At 39.4% G+C, this 20,784-nt stretch overlaps 1 protein-coding gene across 1 annotated transcript in view; it reads left to right on the plus strand.

Moving 5' to 3' along the window:
• Positions 1 to 20,784, plus strand: part of THSD7B (thrombospondin type 1 domain containing 7B) — a 725,689-nt gene that overhangs the window by 130,517 nt on the left and 574,388 nt on the right. Inside the window, exon 2 of the mRNA XM_072789046.1 lies at positions 20,500 to 20,784. This exon is cut by the window's right edge and continues 526 nt beyond it. Within this exon, the coding sequence (XP_072645147.1) occupies positions 20,500 to 20,784 (285 nt within the window). The remainder of the gene's footprint in view (positions 1 to 20,499) is intronic.

A 20,784-nucleotide genomic window follows, 5' to 3' on the forward strand; every position in this document is an offset into this window, starting at 1 on the left:
TTGTGTTGTTCCCCATGAATTGAAGTATTTCACACATTTCACAAGAAGTTCCAAGAAAGAGGCCATGGATAGTGGTCCTGTTTTTCCAGACCATTCTATCCCCAGGTCCTAGCATGTTTTCTATGGTTCATCATACACTGACTGGCTGAATAAACACATCAATGATTTTTAGTATTTCTAAATCCAGTTAGACTTGTGAAAATCCCCAGTGCGCTCTGTGTTCTAAAAAAAGGTAGTGCAAGTAATACTTCCTTGTCTCAGAGGAGGTATTACAAGGATTAACTAATGTCAGGAAAGGGCTTTGATATGACTAGATGAAGGGCATCCCATAACTATAACATTTTATTGTTATAATGCCATAAAATGCTTTTTGGGACATATAGCTTACATATTTTCCATAAAATTAATCCATAAATCATGTATAAAATGTATCAAACCCAAAAGCAATAGCTTTGACCTTAGAATTGCTGCTGTGGTAGTTTGATGATATACTACCTACTACATCAGCAGTACTCTGGAGTACATAAAATGTGCTTCCACATATTCAAAATGTGCAAACGCTTAAAACAAATCACTAGATGCTTTAAAAAAGATTAAATGATTCAGAGCTTTTCATATGGAATTATAAGTATTTTTAAGACATTATTACAAACACCACAACTTTCAGTTATTTTCACAAATTCACATGAAATACTCACTATTCAATTCAAAATGTTCAGTAGAATTACCTTATGATTTTCTTTTTCTGAAAGGTAATCTTCATTTCCTGGTGTTCCTGCTTAATAGCCATATACAAACGTCCACAGTGCTTTTAATGAAATGTCAGCACACATAGTCTTCCTGTTACGTCTTTTTTTTTTTTTTTATCTCACCAATGTGGCAAATGTAACATCACAATTATTTTCAGAGCAATACTCATTTTCCCCCTCTCAGTTACACTATCAAACTTATGAGTAACTATGAAGGATGAAGATATATTGTCATTACCAATATTTCCAAAGAGTGATTATTCACTTTCAGTATCCTTGCAGAACTGTTACAGCTTTCTCAATATGATTTCCAGAAACGCAAAAAGATACACCTGTCACAAGTAGACTTTTGCTTAAGGAGGGCTATTTTGAAATATCTCTAACTGCTGTGTAGTGTCCGCTGTGTAGTGTCATTCTGAAAGTATTTCATCAGAATGGTGTGTGCAATCCTTTCCCAGAGGGACCTAGCGAAGTAGGGGAATATCGTTGAAAGGGTATCTCTATCACAGATGCAAGGTAACCTTTAAATATTTGCATAGTGTAGTATCAGACAGCAGATGTAGAGGGACTATTACTTATCCCTACTGGATTCTTTGTCTCTCTCACTGTCTCACAGTGGCTGGCCTGAAACTTTCTCTCTCTGTTCCCCTTCCATTTTTTTAGGCCTTTTTTCCCTTTGTGTTAAACCATATTTAATTGAAACACCAGCTCTGTCAACATCTCTTGTGTGATCATAACATATTTTGACATCAACAGCTGTAGAGTACTGTGTTGAACCCTTCCTTCCTTTAGATCCTTATATAAAAGTGACTGCTTCTAATGATACTCAGCATGAGCCAATGTATATCTTTGTTCATAAGAGCAAGGAAGATGGCATATACTATGGTCTCTGAGTGCTTCAAGCAGTCAGCATAGTGGCTGGCAGAGAGCATACGATCAATAAATGTCAGGTCACTTCTCATACCCAGACTCCTCGCTGCTGCTGCTGCTGCTGCTGCTGCTGCTGCTTCTTCTTCTTCTTCTTCTTCTTCTTCTTCTTCTTCTTCTTCTTCTTCTTCTTCATATCGAAGTATAGTTGACATATTGTATTAGATTCAGGTGTACAGCATAGTGATTCAACAATTAAATGATTCAACATTAAAAAATGCTCACCATGTTAAGTGTAGTTACCATCTGTCACCATACAAAATTATTACAATCTTATTGATTATGTTCTCTATGCTATGTTTTTCATCCCTGTAACTTATGTGTTTTATAGCTGGAAGTTTGTTGCTTCCCTCCTATTTGATTGACAAAATCAAGACCATTTGTTATGATTTTCCAAAAATTGTTCACATCATTCCCGTTTTCTCCTCCTTATCTGAGAAAAAAAAAGTGTCTTTATAAGACTCTACTGTCCATGAAACATCCAGTTTTCAGCATGAATAACTTCTTCTAACCCAGTGTTTCTAAAGCCTCTGTACATTGGTTGAAGAAACTAATTATTCTTTATATGGACAAGATTTTAGCTAAGTCTTCTTTTCCTAGGAGATTCTAAGCAATCTGAGAGCAGAAATGGCATCTTAAATATCAAATTTTGATATTTCAGACATAATCTTGATCTTTGTTTTCTACACAGCAGTCACTTAATGCAGACTTGAATTGTTTATATATTTAAGTACTATAAATAGTACTGTAATACAATTTACAATTAATACAGAATTCATATTTTATATAGGTAGATGCAATTTCAACTTGAATACTTTATGCTTATTTATTAAAATGATCTAAATATAAATGAATACCAGATTCTTTTACTCAGGCTAATCAAGAGCCATTTGAAAGTGGAGCTCATGTTTCTGAAATGAATATATGTGTATGTGGCATGTTGTGATTATTGTTCTTTTGTTTTAAAAGGACAGGCCTGTAGAGGTCCAGTGTATTTTTTTATGTGAATATAATCTGCTGTTTTCATTCTTCCTACTTCTTTATCTGAAAAAAGGTCTTATTTTTATTTTCCGACTAGTGTTAACCTGGGAAGGAGGGTGTATCACAGTTTTGCTTTTTCTCTCCTCCTTCATCTCTCAAGAAGAAAAATATGGATTTATCTAACGAAAGCACTTTTTGCACTAACAAGTGGTATCTTAAGATTGCTTTTTCTCACATGTTTCCAATTGTGTGACAAGGTGGTATAAACAGTGTAGCTTATAATAGATGCATGTCTTACTGATAGTATGGAAAAGGTTATTCAGAGGACATTAAGAATAACTTTAAGGATGTTAGAGAGGATGTTTTAAATCAAGGATGATATATAAAAAAGAACTAGTGGTGGTTGCATCACTTATGAGAAGGATAATCCTAAATATTCTTATTTATATGTTAAGATTTACATCTTATTAATGCTTAATAAAAATAAAAATGGTTTATTGGTCTCTTCCTTTGGTGAATCAATTGGAATTGTTTTCTTCTTTTTTTACTTTGTAAAATTTCTAACATAGGATGAAACCCTGATCCATAGTGTCTCATTGCACCTGCAGAGTTTGAGCTCAAGATGGTCATGTAGTTATCTCTCAGTTTGAAATTTAAAGGACTATGTCGTCGTCGTCGTCGTCGTCTTCTTCTTCTTCTTCTTCTTCTTCTTCTTCTTCTTCATTTTTAAGATTTATTTATTTATTAGAGAGAAAGAGTGTACATGAGCAAAGGGGAGGGGCAGAGGGAGAATCTCAAGCAGACTCCCTGCTGAGCATTAAGACACACATGGGGCTTGATCTCAGGACCCCCAAATCACGATCTGACCTGAAGCCAAGAGTTGGATGCTTAACTGACTGAGCTACCCAGATGCCCCCAAGGAGCTGTGTGTTCTTAAAAATGGCCTTACTTAAGAATGTCTGATGATTTTTGAAGTTCTAGGAGTGGAAAGTGATTGAAATACTTGACATTTTCTCTGTGAGATTTTTATGTTTATTTTTTTTTAATTTTTAAAAATATTTTATTTATGAGAGAGAGAGAGGCAGAGAGAGAAGCAGGCTCCATGCAGGGAGCCCGATGTGGGTAGGACTCGATCCCAGGACTCCAGGATCACGCCCTGCACTGAAGGCAGACGCTCAACCGCTGAGCCGTCCCTCTGTGAGATTTTTAAAGATCTTATTAAAACCTCCTTCAAAATCACTACAGCAAGAGGTCAAAAGGTAAATGGTCATGTTCAATCTTACTAGGAAAAGGTTTGGGCTGTCTGTGCTGGGCCGCAGGCCTCTACTGCCCTCTCATGGACTGCACTGTGGAGGATCCTGGCCCCTTCCCTGGGAAAAGAGCCTCCACTGCCTTTGGCTGCCAACAAGCAATGCTGCTGGGCCCATTGTAAGGTTTCTTAGCCTTAAACTAGCTGGGGCGGTTGGGTTATTCAGTTTGTTGAGTTGGATTATTTTAAACTTGTGTTTCTGTGGGGGGAGATAAGATTAATCTTTTTGAGTATTTGAATAGAGTACATTTAATGCAGGGGAAGGAATCATCCTGCTTCTAGTAATGGCCAACACAAAAGGATGGAGGGCAGCATTTCACTTCCCAACTGCAATTATGAACCTTTTAGCTTTGCTCCGCATAGCAGACTGCACAGGACAGCTGGCTGTCCATACAACCGTGAAGTCTACAAAATCTGGGTTGCTGTTCTGTAGGACATAAAGGCAAGATCAAATAACATGACCATAGTCATATAGCTAGAAAGTGGAGGAGCCACAGTTCAAATCCAGACTGTGATTCCAAAGCCTAGGTTATTTCCAGAGCAGAGGACGGGGAAGTTAAAGTGAGCCTTAATAAAGTAGCACTGAAACCTATAGGGAAGGGTGACTCTGAAAATTTGTGTATCGAAGATTAGTAAAAATGGGAGAAAGGTGAATCGTGCAGTCAATAAACATTGCTTTGGGCAGCCAGAGGTTGTACATAGAATGCTGAATAAGTGTCAGTGACTTCTGTTGTTCTTCTTTAAAATATAGATGGGGGACACAAGGGGATTCAGGCTCTTGGCTCACTGTTCTGGATCTCCCCCTTATTACTGCTGGGATCCTGGATAGGTAATGTCACTTTTTTTGTGGAATGGACAAGTCACCCACCTCCCAGGATTTGTGTTAAGATTAAATGATGCAGTGTACTTCAGGGGTTCTCACGTGTGGCAGTTTTGCTGTCCAGGGTACATTTGGCAATGCCTGGAAACTGGGGGCAGAGGGGGGCTACTGGTGCTTAGAGGTGGAAGTCAAGGATGCCTCTGAATTTCTTACAGTGCGCAGGACCACTCTCCACAACAGGGAATTATCTGGTCCCAAATGCCAAATGCCAAATTTGAGATCAATGCTTATATAGACCAAGAGCTCCGTACCAGACAATACCTCCCACATGGACTGTTATTCATTCGGTGCTCACTGTGTGCCAGGCACTGAGTCAAGAGCTTTTCATACAGCATTTCTATTCTTGCCCACATACAGGTTGAAATTATTGAAAATCAAAGTAAATAGTGCAACTGAACATCAGAGAGTGCTGAATGGCACAATCAGGATTTGAACTCAAGTCTGTATAGCTCCAAAACACTCTCTATGAGCCTGCTCTCTCCTATTTTTAAGTGGTTACCATTGTTGACTCTTTGCTTTAGGTGTTTGCAAGAATGAATGAGCATAAGCATTTAAGGGTAGTTTGTCAGACACTGTGAGCTGATCCTTGCCCACTCTACTGTGTTTCTGTCCATTTCCCGTGCCCAGATGGTCAGGTAAGATGTTGATTTTCAGGTTGGGGTTGGCTGTTATTGCCCCGTGCACCATCCTAGTCTACTCATACAAAGCTTCCAAACCACTGACAAATCGTTCACATCTGTAGTCACCCCCATAGTAGAACAAAAGGTTTGGCAGCACTGTGAGTGATACTCTGCCTCCATTGCTTACTGCAATTATCAAAAGATAGAAGCAGGTCAAAGAGGAATGGGCCAAAGGGAAGCAGGTCAGGGGTCTCTTCAGTGAGAATTACAAAGGCTAGAGAATGCTTACATATGTATTCTAATGGAAAGGCAGACAGGAGAGCTGTGGGGTCACCAGACCCCTGACCCCCATGTGAGTATGAAAGCTAATTTTGATTCTTCCTTTCTCCTCGTTGAACAGAGGTAGCATTATCTTTACTGGGACCCAGTATATCAGTCGTCCAACATATCCCCTGGATCATGAAGTCAACTGGAAAAAAGCAGAGGAGAGGGATTCATGCTGAGATGACATCTGTGTTGAATGGAGTAAAAGAAAACCTCAAGTAAATCTTAATGTAGATTAGAAAGTGTGGACTTCAATTACTTCAAAGTGGCATAGGCTTTTGATAATGTGTTTCATCAGGATAGGAATTATGAGGTGCTCAAACTAATTCTCTGAAATCACAAGGGGGATAAAGGGTTCTTTTTTTTTTTTTTTTTTTTTTTTTTTAATTTATTCATGATAGTCACACACACACAGAGAGAGAGAGAGAGAGAGAGAGGCAGAGACACAGGCAGAGGGAGAAGCAGGCTCCATGCACCAGGAGCCTGACGTGGGATTTGATCCCGGGTCTCCAGGATCGCGCCCTGGGCCAAAGGCAGGCGCCAAACCGCTGCGCCACCCAGGGATCCCGGATAAAGGGTTCTAATAGCGTGTTACAGAAAGTTAGAGCCCAGGGAGTAGAATGTTATGGTTCATATTAAATTTATATACCTAGACCATGAATTACATATTGATTTTTAGAGAACAGAAATATACCGGAGTAGTGTTGACAGTGATTGTCAATTAATAATTGTTTGGATGAATCAGAAGTATCTTTCTGTGGGTCATGAGTTTCTGTGTGGTCCATGTGGAGAAAGAACTGATATTCCTTAAGTGTTGGATATCAGTACTCTGATGTTTATATTCAGAAGCACCCTATTTTAACTAAGGGGAATAGTTGTCCATTTGTCTTTGGGTAGAAGGAAGAGAAGCAGAAAAAGTCTCCCTGAGGTTATGGGTGGTGGGATGGGGGATGCAGATAAGCAATACTTTCTGTCATTGAGGCCATTCATTCTAGTGGTGGGTATTGATTTATACTAATGAAATGGGTAGGCAATATCATAAAGGGAGACAGAACATAAAGACTCCTAAGTCTGGGAAACGAACTAGGGGTGGTGGAAGGGGAGGAGGGCGGGGGGTGGGGGTGAGTGGGTGACGGGCACTGAGGGGGGCACTTGGCGGGATGAGCACTGGGTGTTATTCTGTATGTTGGCTAATTGAACACCAATAAAAAATAAAATTATTATTAAAAAAAGAGGGATCCCTGGGTGGCGCAGCGGTTTGGCGCCTGCCTTTGGCCCAGGGCGCGATCCTGGAGACCCGGGATCGAATCCCACGTCGGGCTCCCGGTGCATGGAGCCTGCTTCTCCCTCTGCCTGTGTCTCTACCTCTCTCTCTCTCTCTCTCTCTCTGAAAAAAAGAAAAAAAAAAAGAAAGAAATACAATGACAGGTTAACAGAATCAACAGTCAACATGAATTTACATGAATGTATGTGTCTGTGTGTTTATATACTTACACACTCATACATACATATTATATCTAATATGATTACATAAACTATTATATGACCTACAAATTTATATATACACATCATAAATATGTATAGTTAAATATGCATCGGAAATAGAATTGGCCTAAACATATGTCACACATTAATATAAAATTAGTATTGTATATACTATATATTTAATATAACATATAATACCATACCAATGTAATTATATAGATATATAAATATATTTAAGTCAATTCAGTTTGTTGTGTATTACAGAGAATCACATTTATGTAATGTTCCTTCACGGAATACAGAGTCAACAAATCTGTCTTCTAAACCTAGAACCAGTGATTACATTACTGTAATTATACTAATTCACTAATGTGTGGCCAATAATGTACATCTTGTCATATCCTGAAGTAAAATCTAGCAAAACACAAGCTATGTTTGAAATGATATAGAAAGTCTAAAATTAGAGAGGTGTACCATATGCAGGGCTTTTTTATTGGGCTGCAAATCAGTGACATGTTCAGCACTTGCTCTGAATTGTTTCATGCCTTTGCAACCTTAAGCCTTGTCACAGTCCCATGCACTTTGATCTCGTGTCCTCTGTCTTTGAAATTGTTCGGGTAACTCCTAATGGACAGGTGGATCTCTGCTATGTGCTTTATATCTGTCTCATTCTTTGTGAACAGGTGGCAGATCTTAGACTTATTCTGATGTGTGGTTGACTTATTATAAGTCAACTTATAAGTTAGACTTATCCTGATTTATACTTTGTGGTTGTGTGTGTTTCTGTCTTTTGAGAATATAAGTGCTAGGCTTTGGATTGAAAGTTTCATCGGACTCTAAAGTTGAAACTATTGTTTTATTTCATGTTATTTAAAATTATTGAGGTTACAAAAATATGGTCAGCCATCTCATCTAACAAGGAAAAAGCATCATACATGTAAAATATAGATATATATGCATATATATATTTTTTTCTTCCAGGAAAAGAATGATGTATGGAAAGAAGTTTGCAAACCATTGCATTCTAGGGATAAATTCTTTGAGATTCACAATGTATATTTAAAAAGCATCGAAGATTCCTGGAAGTAGAAAACTTTAAATTTCATTTAACTCTGCATTGTTCACAAATTTATTTAATAACAGCACTCCTCTCCGTGTACTGATCTCAGAGGATGCAGCTGTTCCACTGAAAACATTTTGGGATTTCCTGAATGATGATATGTTATCTTCAGCTGGAATCAGATGAAGTGATTACTACAGGAAAGGCCAGGAGGCAGCCCTGTCCTTCCTTGTCCCCAGAAGCTGTTAAAATTCAGCATTTTTTTCCAGTCATCTATGTACTAACATTGTCTATCAGATGATAAATGCTACTTTACAATAATTATTATTTTCGTTATGTAAATGTAAACTACCCCCGTAACTCGGATGACATTTCCTCAATTCACTTTCATTGTAAATTGGATTCGCACAAAGCACCCTGGGAAATTCCAGCCACGCAGGGAAGGAGAAGGCTAAAAAGAGTTGATACAGGCTTCAGGCCACTGCCTTGTGCTCAGTCAGCTAGAAAAGGGTAATGAGGATGGATTTTCTCAGTGTGCTATTGCGCCAATGGCTTGAATGTTCTACGGGGCTGTCAGCCCTTGGGCTGGTGGGGGATGTGTTTATTATTGCTTCTCTGATTTCCTTTAATTATTATATGTGGTGGTGATTATCGTAGTGGGCACTCATCTCAGCTAAAACTTTCATTGTGCAAGAAACATAATTTTGTTTAGCTTAGTTTGGTTACTTGTTTGGAGCTCTTTATACCACCAGGGTCCCCTACTTTTTCTTTGGTAGGTCCACATATTTCTTAGCCATGTGTTCATACTGGTCACCACCTAGAAGGCCCTTACTCCTGACAGGTTGGCTGACCTCTCCTGAATTCTATGCTGTATCTTGCCCTTTATGCTGTTGCTGCTCTCCCACTGTGCTGAGCGCCTGCATCTGCAGGAGGTGCTCAGTAACCTTGGCCTTCTCTGCCTCGACACCCTAGGCTGCCATTCCCTCTCTGGGGAAACAAGGTACATGGTGTTTGTGTCTCTGTTACTAACACCAACATCTCTATTCTTATCAGTCTCACACCAGATAGGACAAAGGGGCAGGGGGGAAGTTTGTATTTTTGAATTAGGAGCTCTGTGCCAAGAGAAGAAACATCTGACATGACCTTGATGAAAAGACTTCTGGCAACACAAAAGGCAGAATCTGTTTGGGCTGTCTGTGCTCATTCCCAAAAGTGTCCTCAAAGGGCACCTGGGTGGCTTAGTCAGTTAAGTGTCCCACTCTTGATTTCAGCTCAGACAATGATCTCAGAGTCCTGAGATCCAGTCCTGTGCAAGGAGTCCGCTTGAGAGTCTCTCTCCCCCTCTCTCTGCCCATCCCTGTCCCTCCCCACTTCTCCACTCCTGGTCTCTGCACATGAGCATTCTTTCTCTAAAAAAAGTTTTTTGTTTTTTTTTTGAAAAAGTGTTCCTTCTAATTAAAATAATTTCTTTCTTTCTTTCTTTCTTTCTTTCTTTCTTTCTTTCTTTCTTTCTTTCTTTCTTCTTTCTTGATTTATTTATTCATTCATTCATTCATTCATTCATTCATTCATTGATGAAAGGCACAAAAAAAGAGGCAGAGACATAGGCAGAGGGAGAAGCAGGCTCCCTGTGGGGAGCCCAGGGACCCTGGGTCGATCCCAGGACCCCGTGATTATGCTCTGAGCTGAAGGCAGCTGCTCAACAGCTGAGCCACCCAGACATCCCAAATCTGTGTTTCTTTAAACCAAATGTACTCCTTAAATATATTTGTCCCCTCTCCGAACCCCACACGAAGATGGGGACTTGGTCTCTTACCCACTCCTCCCTTCAGAATAACAACCCCACTCAGAGCTGCACTAGGGTTTGAGCACAAAGACATTTTACACAGAATCCTTCAGAATCCAGCCAGGAACCTGCAGGGACCAACCAGGGCACCCAGATTTCTTGAGTTTCCTTCTGCTTCTGGTGCTTCTTCTCCTTAGACAGAGGAGTGGTCCAAATGAACAGTCTTTTAAGTGCACTTTCCAGATCCTTACCTTCTTAGGTCTTTTCTCAGTGTCAGAGAATTTGTAATCATATCAACAGACTATAAAGTGACACATTCACTCTCTTCATTGCTTCTGCCAATTTTCCTGAAATTGGAAACTTGAGGCATCTGGGAGTTCTGAAAATTAGTCTACTTTGCAAGACTGCTTTGAGGACTGAGTGACATGATTGTTATAAAGTGTTGAGCACGATGTCTGTCCACAGTGTCTGCAGTACTACTGTTGCTTTTATTATAGTGAAGTTGTAACCACCGTAATAATTTTATCCCCAGTCACTCTTTAGTTTTGCTAGTAGTAGGCTGGGATGATAGGATCTGATTTGTAATTCTCTGAGGTGGGGGGGAAAGAAAGCTTTGAATCCTCTGAGAAAAAAAAGATAATAGCAATCTTACGTGTTGAGTCAACTTCCTTGGTCAATTAGAATATTTGGATGAGATCTCTGTCCCAGGTCAAAGGTATTTCTGTAGACTTGTGTATTTATTAATGGTAAAATTAGCATAGTAATCATGAGAAGACTGAGTACCCCATTCCTCAATGCAGGGGCTTTGTGGAGTCTGGAAAGAAGGGGCCCAGAAAGTTGCAACAAAGAATAATGAGTGTTACAAACAGGGTTGTGGAAAACAGATTTTTAAGAATTCTATTGGACATCACGTTGAGGATTTCTTCCTTTAAACATATGCTAAGAAAACACAGAACAGACTTTTTTTTTTCTTTTTTCCTCTCATTTGGGCAAAACCATCCACTCATTTGTGTGGTGAGTTTCCGGTGGTGACATTACTCCTTGTTATATTTAGACATGATTCTGCTTCCTACAATGCTGTTTGCTCCAGTTTTGATAATGGGTGGGAGGCTAACCATATGCCAAGCACTAGGTTAGTGCTGGGAATAGAATGGTGACTAGGACCGACATGTTTCTGCCATCACAGAATTTAGAATCAAGTGGGAGAGACAAAGTTTAAATTACACAGTCGGATTTGTAATTGCAAGTGAGATGAGTGTTTTGTAGAGGAGTAAGGTAGTGCCAGAGCATAGGGAAGAGTTCCCTAAGAAAGTGATTTGAGATATGAAGAGTGAGAAGGAATTAATTTGGCCATAGGTGGTGGAGCATGTGGTTTGCCTTGAGGAATAGTACATGTGGCCTCCCAGATATGTTAGGGAACTTGGAATATTGGAGGAACAGAGAGGTGGCCAACCAAATGGCAGAGCAGTGAGTGAATGTGGGTGGCTCTGGTGACCAGATACTAAGGGGGTGGGAAGGGGCCAGGTCAGGTAGGCACTTGTATGTCATGTTAAAATTTTTTCTTTGAGAAGAATGGGAAGTCACTGATGAGCTTTAAGCATAGAAATACCATAGAGATGATAACCTGCACCCAAAGTGGTACAAATTTGAATTATTAAAAGATATATGTCTATAATATGGAGAAAGAATTGATGTCATGGGTATAGTGGGGTGGGACAGAACATGCCAGAAGGTCAGTCAAGAGGCTACTCCTTTCATTCATACAAGAAAAGGTGGTGTGGGGGATCCCTGGGTGGCTCCGTGGTTGAGCGCTGGCCTGCGGCCTAGGGTGTGATCTTGGGGTCCCAGGATTGAGTCCCACGTCAGGCTCCCTGCATGGAGCCTGCTTCTCCCTCTGCCTATGTCTCTGCCTCTCTCTCTCTCTCTCTCTCTCTGTGTGTGTCTCTCATGAATATATAAATAAAATCTTAAAAAAAAAAAGAAAAGGTGGTGGTTTGGGTGAGGGTAGTGACAGTGGGAATGAAGAAGCATGGATAGACTGGATTGATGTTTAGGAAGTAAAGCTGATGGGTGATTGATTAGATTTGCTCTTTGTAAATAGAATCCTTAGGATGCTCATTAGACTATTTAGGATAAATAGATATTTCTAGTGTTTTCAGATAGAGTATGATACTGTGATTATGCCATGTTACTGTTGTTTCTCAAATATGTTTTCAAATCAGTAACTTGAAAGTTATTTTTCAGATGAGAAGAGTCTCAAACTGTCTTAAAATTGCTGTTTCAGAACTGAAAGAACTATTCCTTTGGGAAGAAAAAATTGAATGAACTAGATGTTTTGTCCACTCAAATGTAGCTTATGTTTTTTGGTTCTCTCTGGTTTGTTCACCGTGCATATCTGCTACTAGTGAGAAGGTGTATTGAGAAGCAGATATACTCCATGTAACTGCTAGAGAATTGAAATTACTAAGAAAAAAAATATTATCTCTAGTGCAATTTTTATCCTAGGCAAAATTAATCCTTCAGTTGCTTAATGATAAAGTGGATGCCACCCTGCCCTTTTGCTTTCTGTATTTTTAAAGCCTATGTACGTAGTCTCAACATTGTTGCTTTTCCAGTGAACCTCTAAGGCCACAGTAAAAAGGGCCTTCTTTATCAAGCCCAACATGTATTGATTATTCACTGTGGACATGGCACTTTATTCTTTTTTGGAGCGGGAGGGGCACAACTTAAAAATTTCAGCCTCCCAAGCTCCTGTTCCAGTCTGCTTTCTCTGATGTGTAAAGCAAACAAATTTCTGGCCCTCCTGAAGTTTAGTCACTGCCTGAGTGGCCGATAAGCTGAGGGAGAAAGTCCTTCAGAAGAATATTGTGTGGTACTCAGCTTCACTCTGTTTCTGGGGGACTGTTCATTGCCTTTTTCACTTAACTGATGCCAAACAGCTGAGTAAATGATTGTCTTCTGCTTCTCCAGGGAATTGAGGGGTCTCAGCCAAAGCATTTATTGTAAGCAAAGTCAAAGTTGAGTGGAGCCATATTTATGGGATGAGAACATCCCATAAATATCCGTTGACAAGTATCAGAGCCCCAGGAGTTCCGGGGCCATCACTTGAGCCATGCCAGTGAGCTGAGACCAAGCTAGGGGCGAACGGCTTCAGGCAGGAGAAGAGTGGCTATGCCCTGAGCCCCTCACACCAGCTGTGCTCAGAAAGACCCTCTTCTAGATATAGTGTATCTAATGGACATTGCAAGGCTTCATTTGCTCAAGAGATATGGCTGCTAAAGGTAGTTAAATTGCAGTTGTTGTGGAGAAGGCATAAAGTAGATAGAACTGGAGATTTCAATGTCAGGGCTGCTGAGCTGTTTATCTTATTTGTTTGTTTATCTGAGAGAGGGAGAGGGAAAGAGGAAGAGGGAGAGAGGGAGTCTCAAGCAGGCTCCACACCCAGTGAGGAGCCCGGCACAGGACTTGATCTCACAACCCTGAGGTCAGGACCTGAGACAAAATCTAGAGTCAGACGCTTAACCAACTGACACCCAGGCGCCCCCAAGAGCTGTTTACCTGGAGCACGTTCTTCGACCTCATGCTTTGATGGTCCCATCTAGCAAAGCAGAAGAATATCAACAATGTACATGTGGTATTGGGAAGATGGTAGGTGATAAAAACATGTTATTACTATTATTTACTATAGTTATTTTAGGGACGCATGCCTGAGGCTTCATTTGTCCTTTAGGCCTCTTGCCCTTATTGGTTCTCTATGTTCTTGAACAGCAGCTCAGTCCGTGTTCTCAAGCATGCAAAGGCAGGAAGGATCCCATTTCACATAATACATTGTGAAAGGGCCCCTGGGAACAGGTCCAGGTGCTGGTACAGACAATTCGTTGCTTGTGTTATATGTGTCTTTATGTAATTTCTATTTATTTTTATGTTTTTTCTCCTTTCCCTCCCCCACTTCTTGGATTACAACCATTTACAGAGTCCTTATTCTTCCCTTGCAGTCTTAGGATGTTACAATAGAAGCCCACATGGTATAGTGTAAAGATCATTGGAGTGGGTGCCTGCAATGGATTTGTCTGTCCCATTTCTTCTCCAAATGACTGCATGACCTTGGGCAACCCATAGAACTTGTCTGGGCTTCCTTTCCTCCTCCCAGATCTGTGGGCTGTCACATTACCTTTCCATTCCCCCATCTGAGTCACTTAGCAGCCTGTAGGTTTTAGTGATCTGAAAGGACCCACTTTATGTCAGAATGTAGTGAAGAATATGAGGTTTGAGGTTTCCTTTTAGGCTTCAGAATCTTTAGAAAGTAGAATTCAAACCAGAACTATTGATAAACAATTTTTTAAAGAGTGGTTTTCTGTCTCTGTGGTGTTTGCATTAGCTGATGAGTCGTTCAGATATATTTCTAATCTGCCTTGCTGTCAAGCTCCTGTTAATGGATGTTCTAGCCACTGGCAACTAATAATTTGTAATCATAAATGATAAGTAACAGAGGCACTTTGCTTTTCAGTCAGAGGCATCTGTCCACAAAGATGAACTTAGAACGTGCTGTTAGGTGTCAAACAAAAACACAACCATACAGAAAGAGCCTGGAAGGTTAGCAATAATGCTTATGCTTTCTGGAAGTATAAATATTCAGTTCAAATGCTCTGTGGTGGTCTTGTACGGAATCATAAACTGTCTTCAAAAGTCAGCCTTTATTCCTATGAAAGTGAAGTTGAAGTTACATTTGGTAGCCCTGAACTGTTGCTGTTAAAATCTTCTAATGGAAATCATTGGAATACTTTAGCACACATATCCTTCAGACTGCAAATGTGTTTTAAAAATAGTTTTATTATTGGGACACCTGGGTGGCTCAGTGGTTGAGCATCTGCCTTTGGTTCAGGACGTGATCCCGGGGTCCTGGGATCGAGTCCCACATCATCAGGAGCCTGCTTCTCCCTCTGCCTATGTCTCTGCCTCTCTCTGTGTCTCTCATGAGTAAATGGATAAAATATTAAAAAAAAAAGTTTTATTATTAATAAAGGATTCTTTTTGGTTCCTGTAAAGAGTGGAGTGCAACTTTTTAAACAAAATTCATTATGGTTTAAATGTTTTTTCATTTAAATTTTTTCCATGCTTGTACATTTTCTGTGTTGTATTTCTATTGATAGTCAATACTTTATTTGTATAACAGTTTTCTCTGAGTTTGGGAAGTGCTGCATGGCTTTGGGCATCCTCTGCTAGTAGGAGTTATTAACATGATAGTTTCAGAAATGTAGCCCATAGAATAGCCATATCTTCTGGCTTCTATTTTCTCTCAGTATCCCTGCTTCCACTAATCCCTCCCAGTCTCTGGTTTGCTTCTTTAAGTCTAACGAGCTCTGGAAACCAAAGCATTAAAATTGTTAAACTGTGTACCAAGTAAATGTAAATAGACTCGAAGGAGAGACCAAATGTCCTCCTCAGGAGCAAACTGGCATTATATTTAGCGTACAGATTTTGTGAGAGATACTTAGTGTCTCATTTATTTTTATATTTCCAGAGTCTAATACACTACTTGTCAAGTAGCCGCTAATGAGTAATTGTTATGTTAGTGAATGAATGCACAGATGTTACTCTTTTCTCATTCCTTGGGTTTTTTATGTATTTTAGAAAGTGTGATTTCTTAGATATTTGTCCACTATGTAAGGGAAGCATTACTTTAATTACTCCATGGTAGATATGAAGGCTATGTAAGAAGTGAAAGCTACTGCATAAGTTTCGAGCTATTTCTTGGAGGTAAGGCATCTTACCAGTTGGTCAATGTTGTTTTATATCACATTTGGTAGTGTTGAGGTTTATGAGTTCTTTGGTATGTAATTTTCTACAAATAATTTGGTTAAGATATCAAAGCTTTGCATTGACTTTCCTGTCATGCCTCAACTGCATTGCCCAAGTTAAAAATAAAGGTTAATAATAGCTGCGGTTGAAAAAAAATGCACAGTAAAATAAGCATCTTTTCCTATTGCATGAATGGTATTAAGTCAGCATTGCTGCCTCCAACAGTGGCAAATGCTGGAATGTGAACTCTTGAGTTCCCTTTTTCCCTTGTTGTAGGCATCTTAGTGAATGCCACACCTAAAATTCAGGCATCTGGCAGGTCATCTTAAATATGATGATTTAGATTGAGAGATACATAAATCTTAACTAACCCAGTTAAGGATAACTTAATTAAGAGACCACAATGTGCCAGCACTTTTCTCTTCTAGGGGAATATTACATTAGAGCATTCACATATTTGCACTTTCTGCAAAAGCACAGGCAGGAAAAAAAAAAAAAAAGAAAAAAAAAAGAGGAATCACAGAGTCTAATGTGAACGTGATCCAAGAATTCACAAATGCCACCCTTTCACGCCCAAAGATTTTACTTCTAAACCAAAATGTTAATGTGTTAATTAAAACTGATGTGATTTAAAGGATTTAGCAGTTTATTTCAAAGTGGCTGTGTTTATTGTACAGAAAAGGTAGTAAGTTGCAGGTGGATGATGTTTTTATATAATGTCGGTCCAGGTAAACAAGTACTGAATTATTATTCCTATTATACCATCGTAGTATTTTCTGAGACTTTAACACAGTGTTTTGGTTTAAAGGAACAGTATGTCTCACTAAATTTTTAATCCTTTACTGGTTGTAAATTCTTTTTTTTTTTTTTTAATTTGTATTACTTGGGGCCTGTTTTCAATTAAAAAATACCGAATGACTGATGTTTAAAAGCATGGGTTTCCTATATGTTTCTTTAGATAACTCATCTCAGATATATATTGTGACTATAATCACATTTTACGTATGTGGAAAATTTAAAGGTGATATTCATTTTCTCCACACAACTGCTCAAAGCTTTAATATGTTCTATTTCTGAACCTGGACAAGGGATACAAGATTTCTCAGACTGCAGTTCACATTTGACTTCAATATGCATGTTTTCCGAAATGGCAAATCCCTCAGGGCTATGTGATTTTCACTAGTGTGTGTGTTTAAAGTTCATAGGCAAACACAACTGAATAAATCAGGGAACACATTCTTCTGTATGCCTGAGAAATGCAAATTGTTATAGGTCAATTGTTGAGAGGTCCTGTCTCCGTCTTGTATATCTTGTTTGCAATTTGTTTTTCATTTATTCCAAGCATACACAATTCACTTTATATTTCCTTGTTACTTACATGTTGTTCAGTTGTCTGCAAAGTTTGCTTTTAATATGAAAAGAAAATATTCTCCCCTGACTGTGCCTTCCTGAATGTACTGACTAATGCTTATCAACATGCATGTGTCTTACTGTGCAAGACCTGCCATCCTAAATTTCCAGGGCCAGGAGGGGGGAAATCATTGCCCACATACCACCTTGATTACTTGTACTGATATCCAAAGGAGTATTAACTAACAGATAGGAGAGATCAGAGCTAAGCTAAGAAACGGATCTATCTGCCTTGGGATGTAAGGAGCACATACACCAATGCTCACTCTAGAAAAGACTTTTCAAATGCAGGGCAGGAGCCCATGCTTGGAGTCTTGTGGAGCTGCAGTCCCATTTGCCTACCATGTACTAGCTGTGTAACCTTGGATATGCTTTAAAACTTCTCTGATCTTCACTTCTCCAGCTGCTAAAATAAGCATTCTAGCCCCATGTCAGAGGACTGTTGTAAGGAATAGGAAGGAACTGGGCAAATCACTAGTAGTATATAACAAACCAGCTGTTGGGTTTTTGCCGTTGTTGTTTGTTTGTTTTTAATGTCTTGATTTGCCTTAAATTGTGGTGTGGTGTAAATACTCCCATCATGGTTGATGTCAAACTATGAATGATTTAACAACCACCTGGTAAAATTCTTAAATATATAATAGTCCTCTGGTACCAGTCCAAGCCCAGCACAGCACTGCTAGCCCTTAACAAATGACGATAATCATTTAATAGTTATATTTTGTCTTCCATTGATCTAAGGGAATTTTTGCTGTTTGGTGTATTTCTGTATAGATGGAGAATGAGAAAGCTAAGGAAAGAATAGTAATGTATAAGGTTTAAAATATTAATGATTTCAAATAACAAAAAAGAGCTACCTTAACAATTTTGAAAGTAGGCGGAAAACTTACAAGAAGAAGAAAACATTTTAATAAGAAAATGTGTTAGTAAAATGCTTTAAAAGTAAGAATAAAGATCACTTTGTAAGCTGTTCTAGATGACTTAAGTTTAATATTAGCTTTTTCAGATTGCTTAGAAATGGTTTGATATTTCTGGTCTTACTTTCTTTACGCAAAAAAAGTCCTAAGGGGAAAATTGTGTGTATTTCATCCTTCAACAAATAAAGATAAGCAGACAGCTATTATTTAAAAACCTAGTACTTTCAAAAAGTGCTTCTTTCAATTTCATCCAATAGCTGTTTCATGTTATTCAAAACTGACTTTAGATTTTAAAAGTTTGCTACAAAGATATATTTTTTGGAAGTATTTCTTTACTGAGTAACCATGGAGATTTTTTTTTGGGGGGGGCGCAATAATAAAAATGTGCATGTATACTCTGGCATGATGGACAAGGGGTGGCATATTTGAACTGCAATTGCTCCAGAATGTCTGGGCACATGAAGCCTGTAAATGGCTTTCATGCAGCAATAAACATCTCAATTTACAAAGCACAAAACTGTGGGTGATCCAGGACAAAATCACCAGAATTGAGGGCAATTGATGAAATCAGCTTGTGTTGAGAGTACCTTTTTTTTTTTTTTTTCCTGTGCATGTACTGTGCCAGGGGCAGTCAGTGCTGAGACACACCACACCTGGGAAATGTATGGGCAAACTCAAGGGCATTGGTATGAGTAAAAGTTGACTTACTCCAGTGAAACTCCTCTGTCCATTTCAGCCAGGGGAGACTCCAGGATGGGGACACTGAAAGGACAAGAGAGTATTTTCTATGTTAATCTCACAAAGTAATAGACGTCACTGGCATGGTAGGTCTGCATTATCTAGACAGTACTGTGAGGAAGAATTGGGAAGATTGTACATTAGAACCCCCAAACTGATGTCCTGCTATAGTGAGAGATTTCATTGCAGCATGTGGCCACAGATGCAAATACCTATTTTGGGGGGGATGTATATGTCTCTTCCTAAATGTGCATGACTCTGTACACATTTCCTGTTCCTAGAATTGTAATGGATGTGCATGAAAACATATTCCATGAAGTTTTGGGTGTTTGATCAGACTTGGGGGAAGAGAGAAAGACTGCACCTACTTTCTCGTACCTAGGTAAATTCAAACCTTTCTCAGGGTATGAATTGCCTTTATTATCACAACCTAGTAAAAGGACAACGTTTACATGGTTAAGCTGGTAAAGTTTTCTTGGGTTCATGTTACATATTAAGTAAAGTGAAAGAGAGGGAAGTATTTTTTTCCCCATTGATGCAAATATCTGATTACTTGTCATCCTTATGAAACGTATCATCAGCCTTCTAGATAAGGCTGGCTGGTATGTCTACCAATTAGATGCAAAACAACGTGAGAAACATCGCTTGACGCTGTTTTATCTGTCCATTTCTTTGTGGGACTCTTTCCCATGAAAACATATTCATTAATTAAAGATTTGGCATATTACAAACTAATGTTGGAAGCTTTACCCGGAGTCTGTACCTATCAAAAATCAAAGTGGGTATATTTCAGGAATCAGAGGTGCAGAATTTCCACAGGCAGTTCAGTGTTGCTGACGCTGCTTTTAGTAGATCCTCTTCCATCAGATATTTTCTGTTTCATGCAGTTCACTCTGTGAGCAAAATCCAAAAGCAGAGACACCTATTTAGCAAATGAAAATATATTTAGGATACTTTTGCAGGTTATTACTATTTTTTTTAAATGTATTTCTCTTCGGAGCCACCTGCAATATTGAGTCAAAGGCTTGGAAACGTGAAAAATCCTACTTTATTAAAATCCTAGGTTTAGGGCTCTTCTTTTAGATTGACACATTCTCTAACTAGAATGTATTAATTTTGGGTTAGATATATAGGCTTGCACCATAATGATTATAATGATACCAATCATGTATTGAGCATGTGTTGTCTCCCTGGCACCACTTTTTACCACTGATCCTCAGAACAGCTCTACAAGTGAGTGTTTTCATTCTCTCCCTTATGTAGTTAAGGAGTGTAGGGCTTAGAAAGTGCAAGTAATTCGTCCAAGTTGACATTGCTGGTAAGAGTTGGAGTGGGGGTTTCAACAAAGGCAAAGAGGATTCAGCATCCACACTCTTTAGCAAGCAGATTATATTGTCCACTCAGATCCATAATTTCATAGGGGTTGTGCTGGGAAGTGTGCGCATTGACCCATTTTTGTGTGGATGGCATCATGGAATCTCTGAGTGGTTGACACCTTTGTCTTTCTGCCCTAGGCCCCTGGGGAAGGTGCACAGGAGACTGTGGACCGGGAGGAGTGCAGAGCCGGGCACTGTGGTGTTTCCACTTGGAAGGGTGGACGGGTCACCTGTCTAACTGTGATGAGAGCAACAGGCCTCCAAAGGAAAGGAGCTGCTTCCGGGTGTGTGACTGGCACAGCGACCTGTTCCAGTGGGAGGTCTCTGACTGGCACCATTGCGTGCTGGTGCCTTCCAACCTTGGCCAAGCCAGGCCTCGGACTGCAGAGTGTGTGACGGCGCAGCATGGGCTGCAGCACCGGG

Source organism: Canis lupus, chromosome 20 (assembly GCF_048164855.1).
Source record: "Canis lupus baileyi chromosome 20, mCanLup2.hap1, whole genome shotgun sequence".
Classification (NCBI taxonomy): domain Eukaryota; kingdom Metazoa; phylum Chordata; class Mammalia; order Carnivora; family Canidae; genus Canis; species Canis lupus.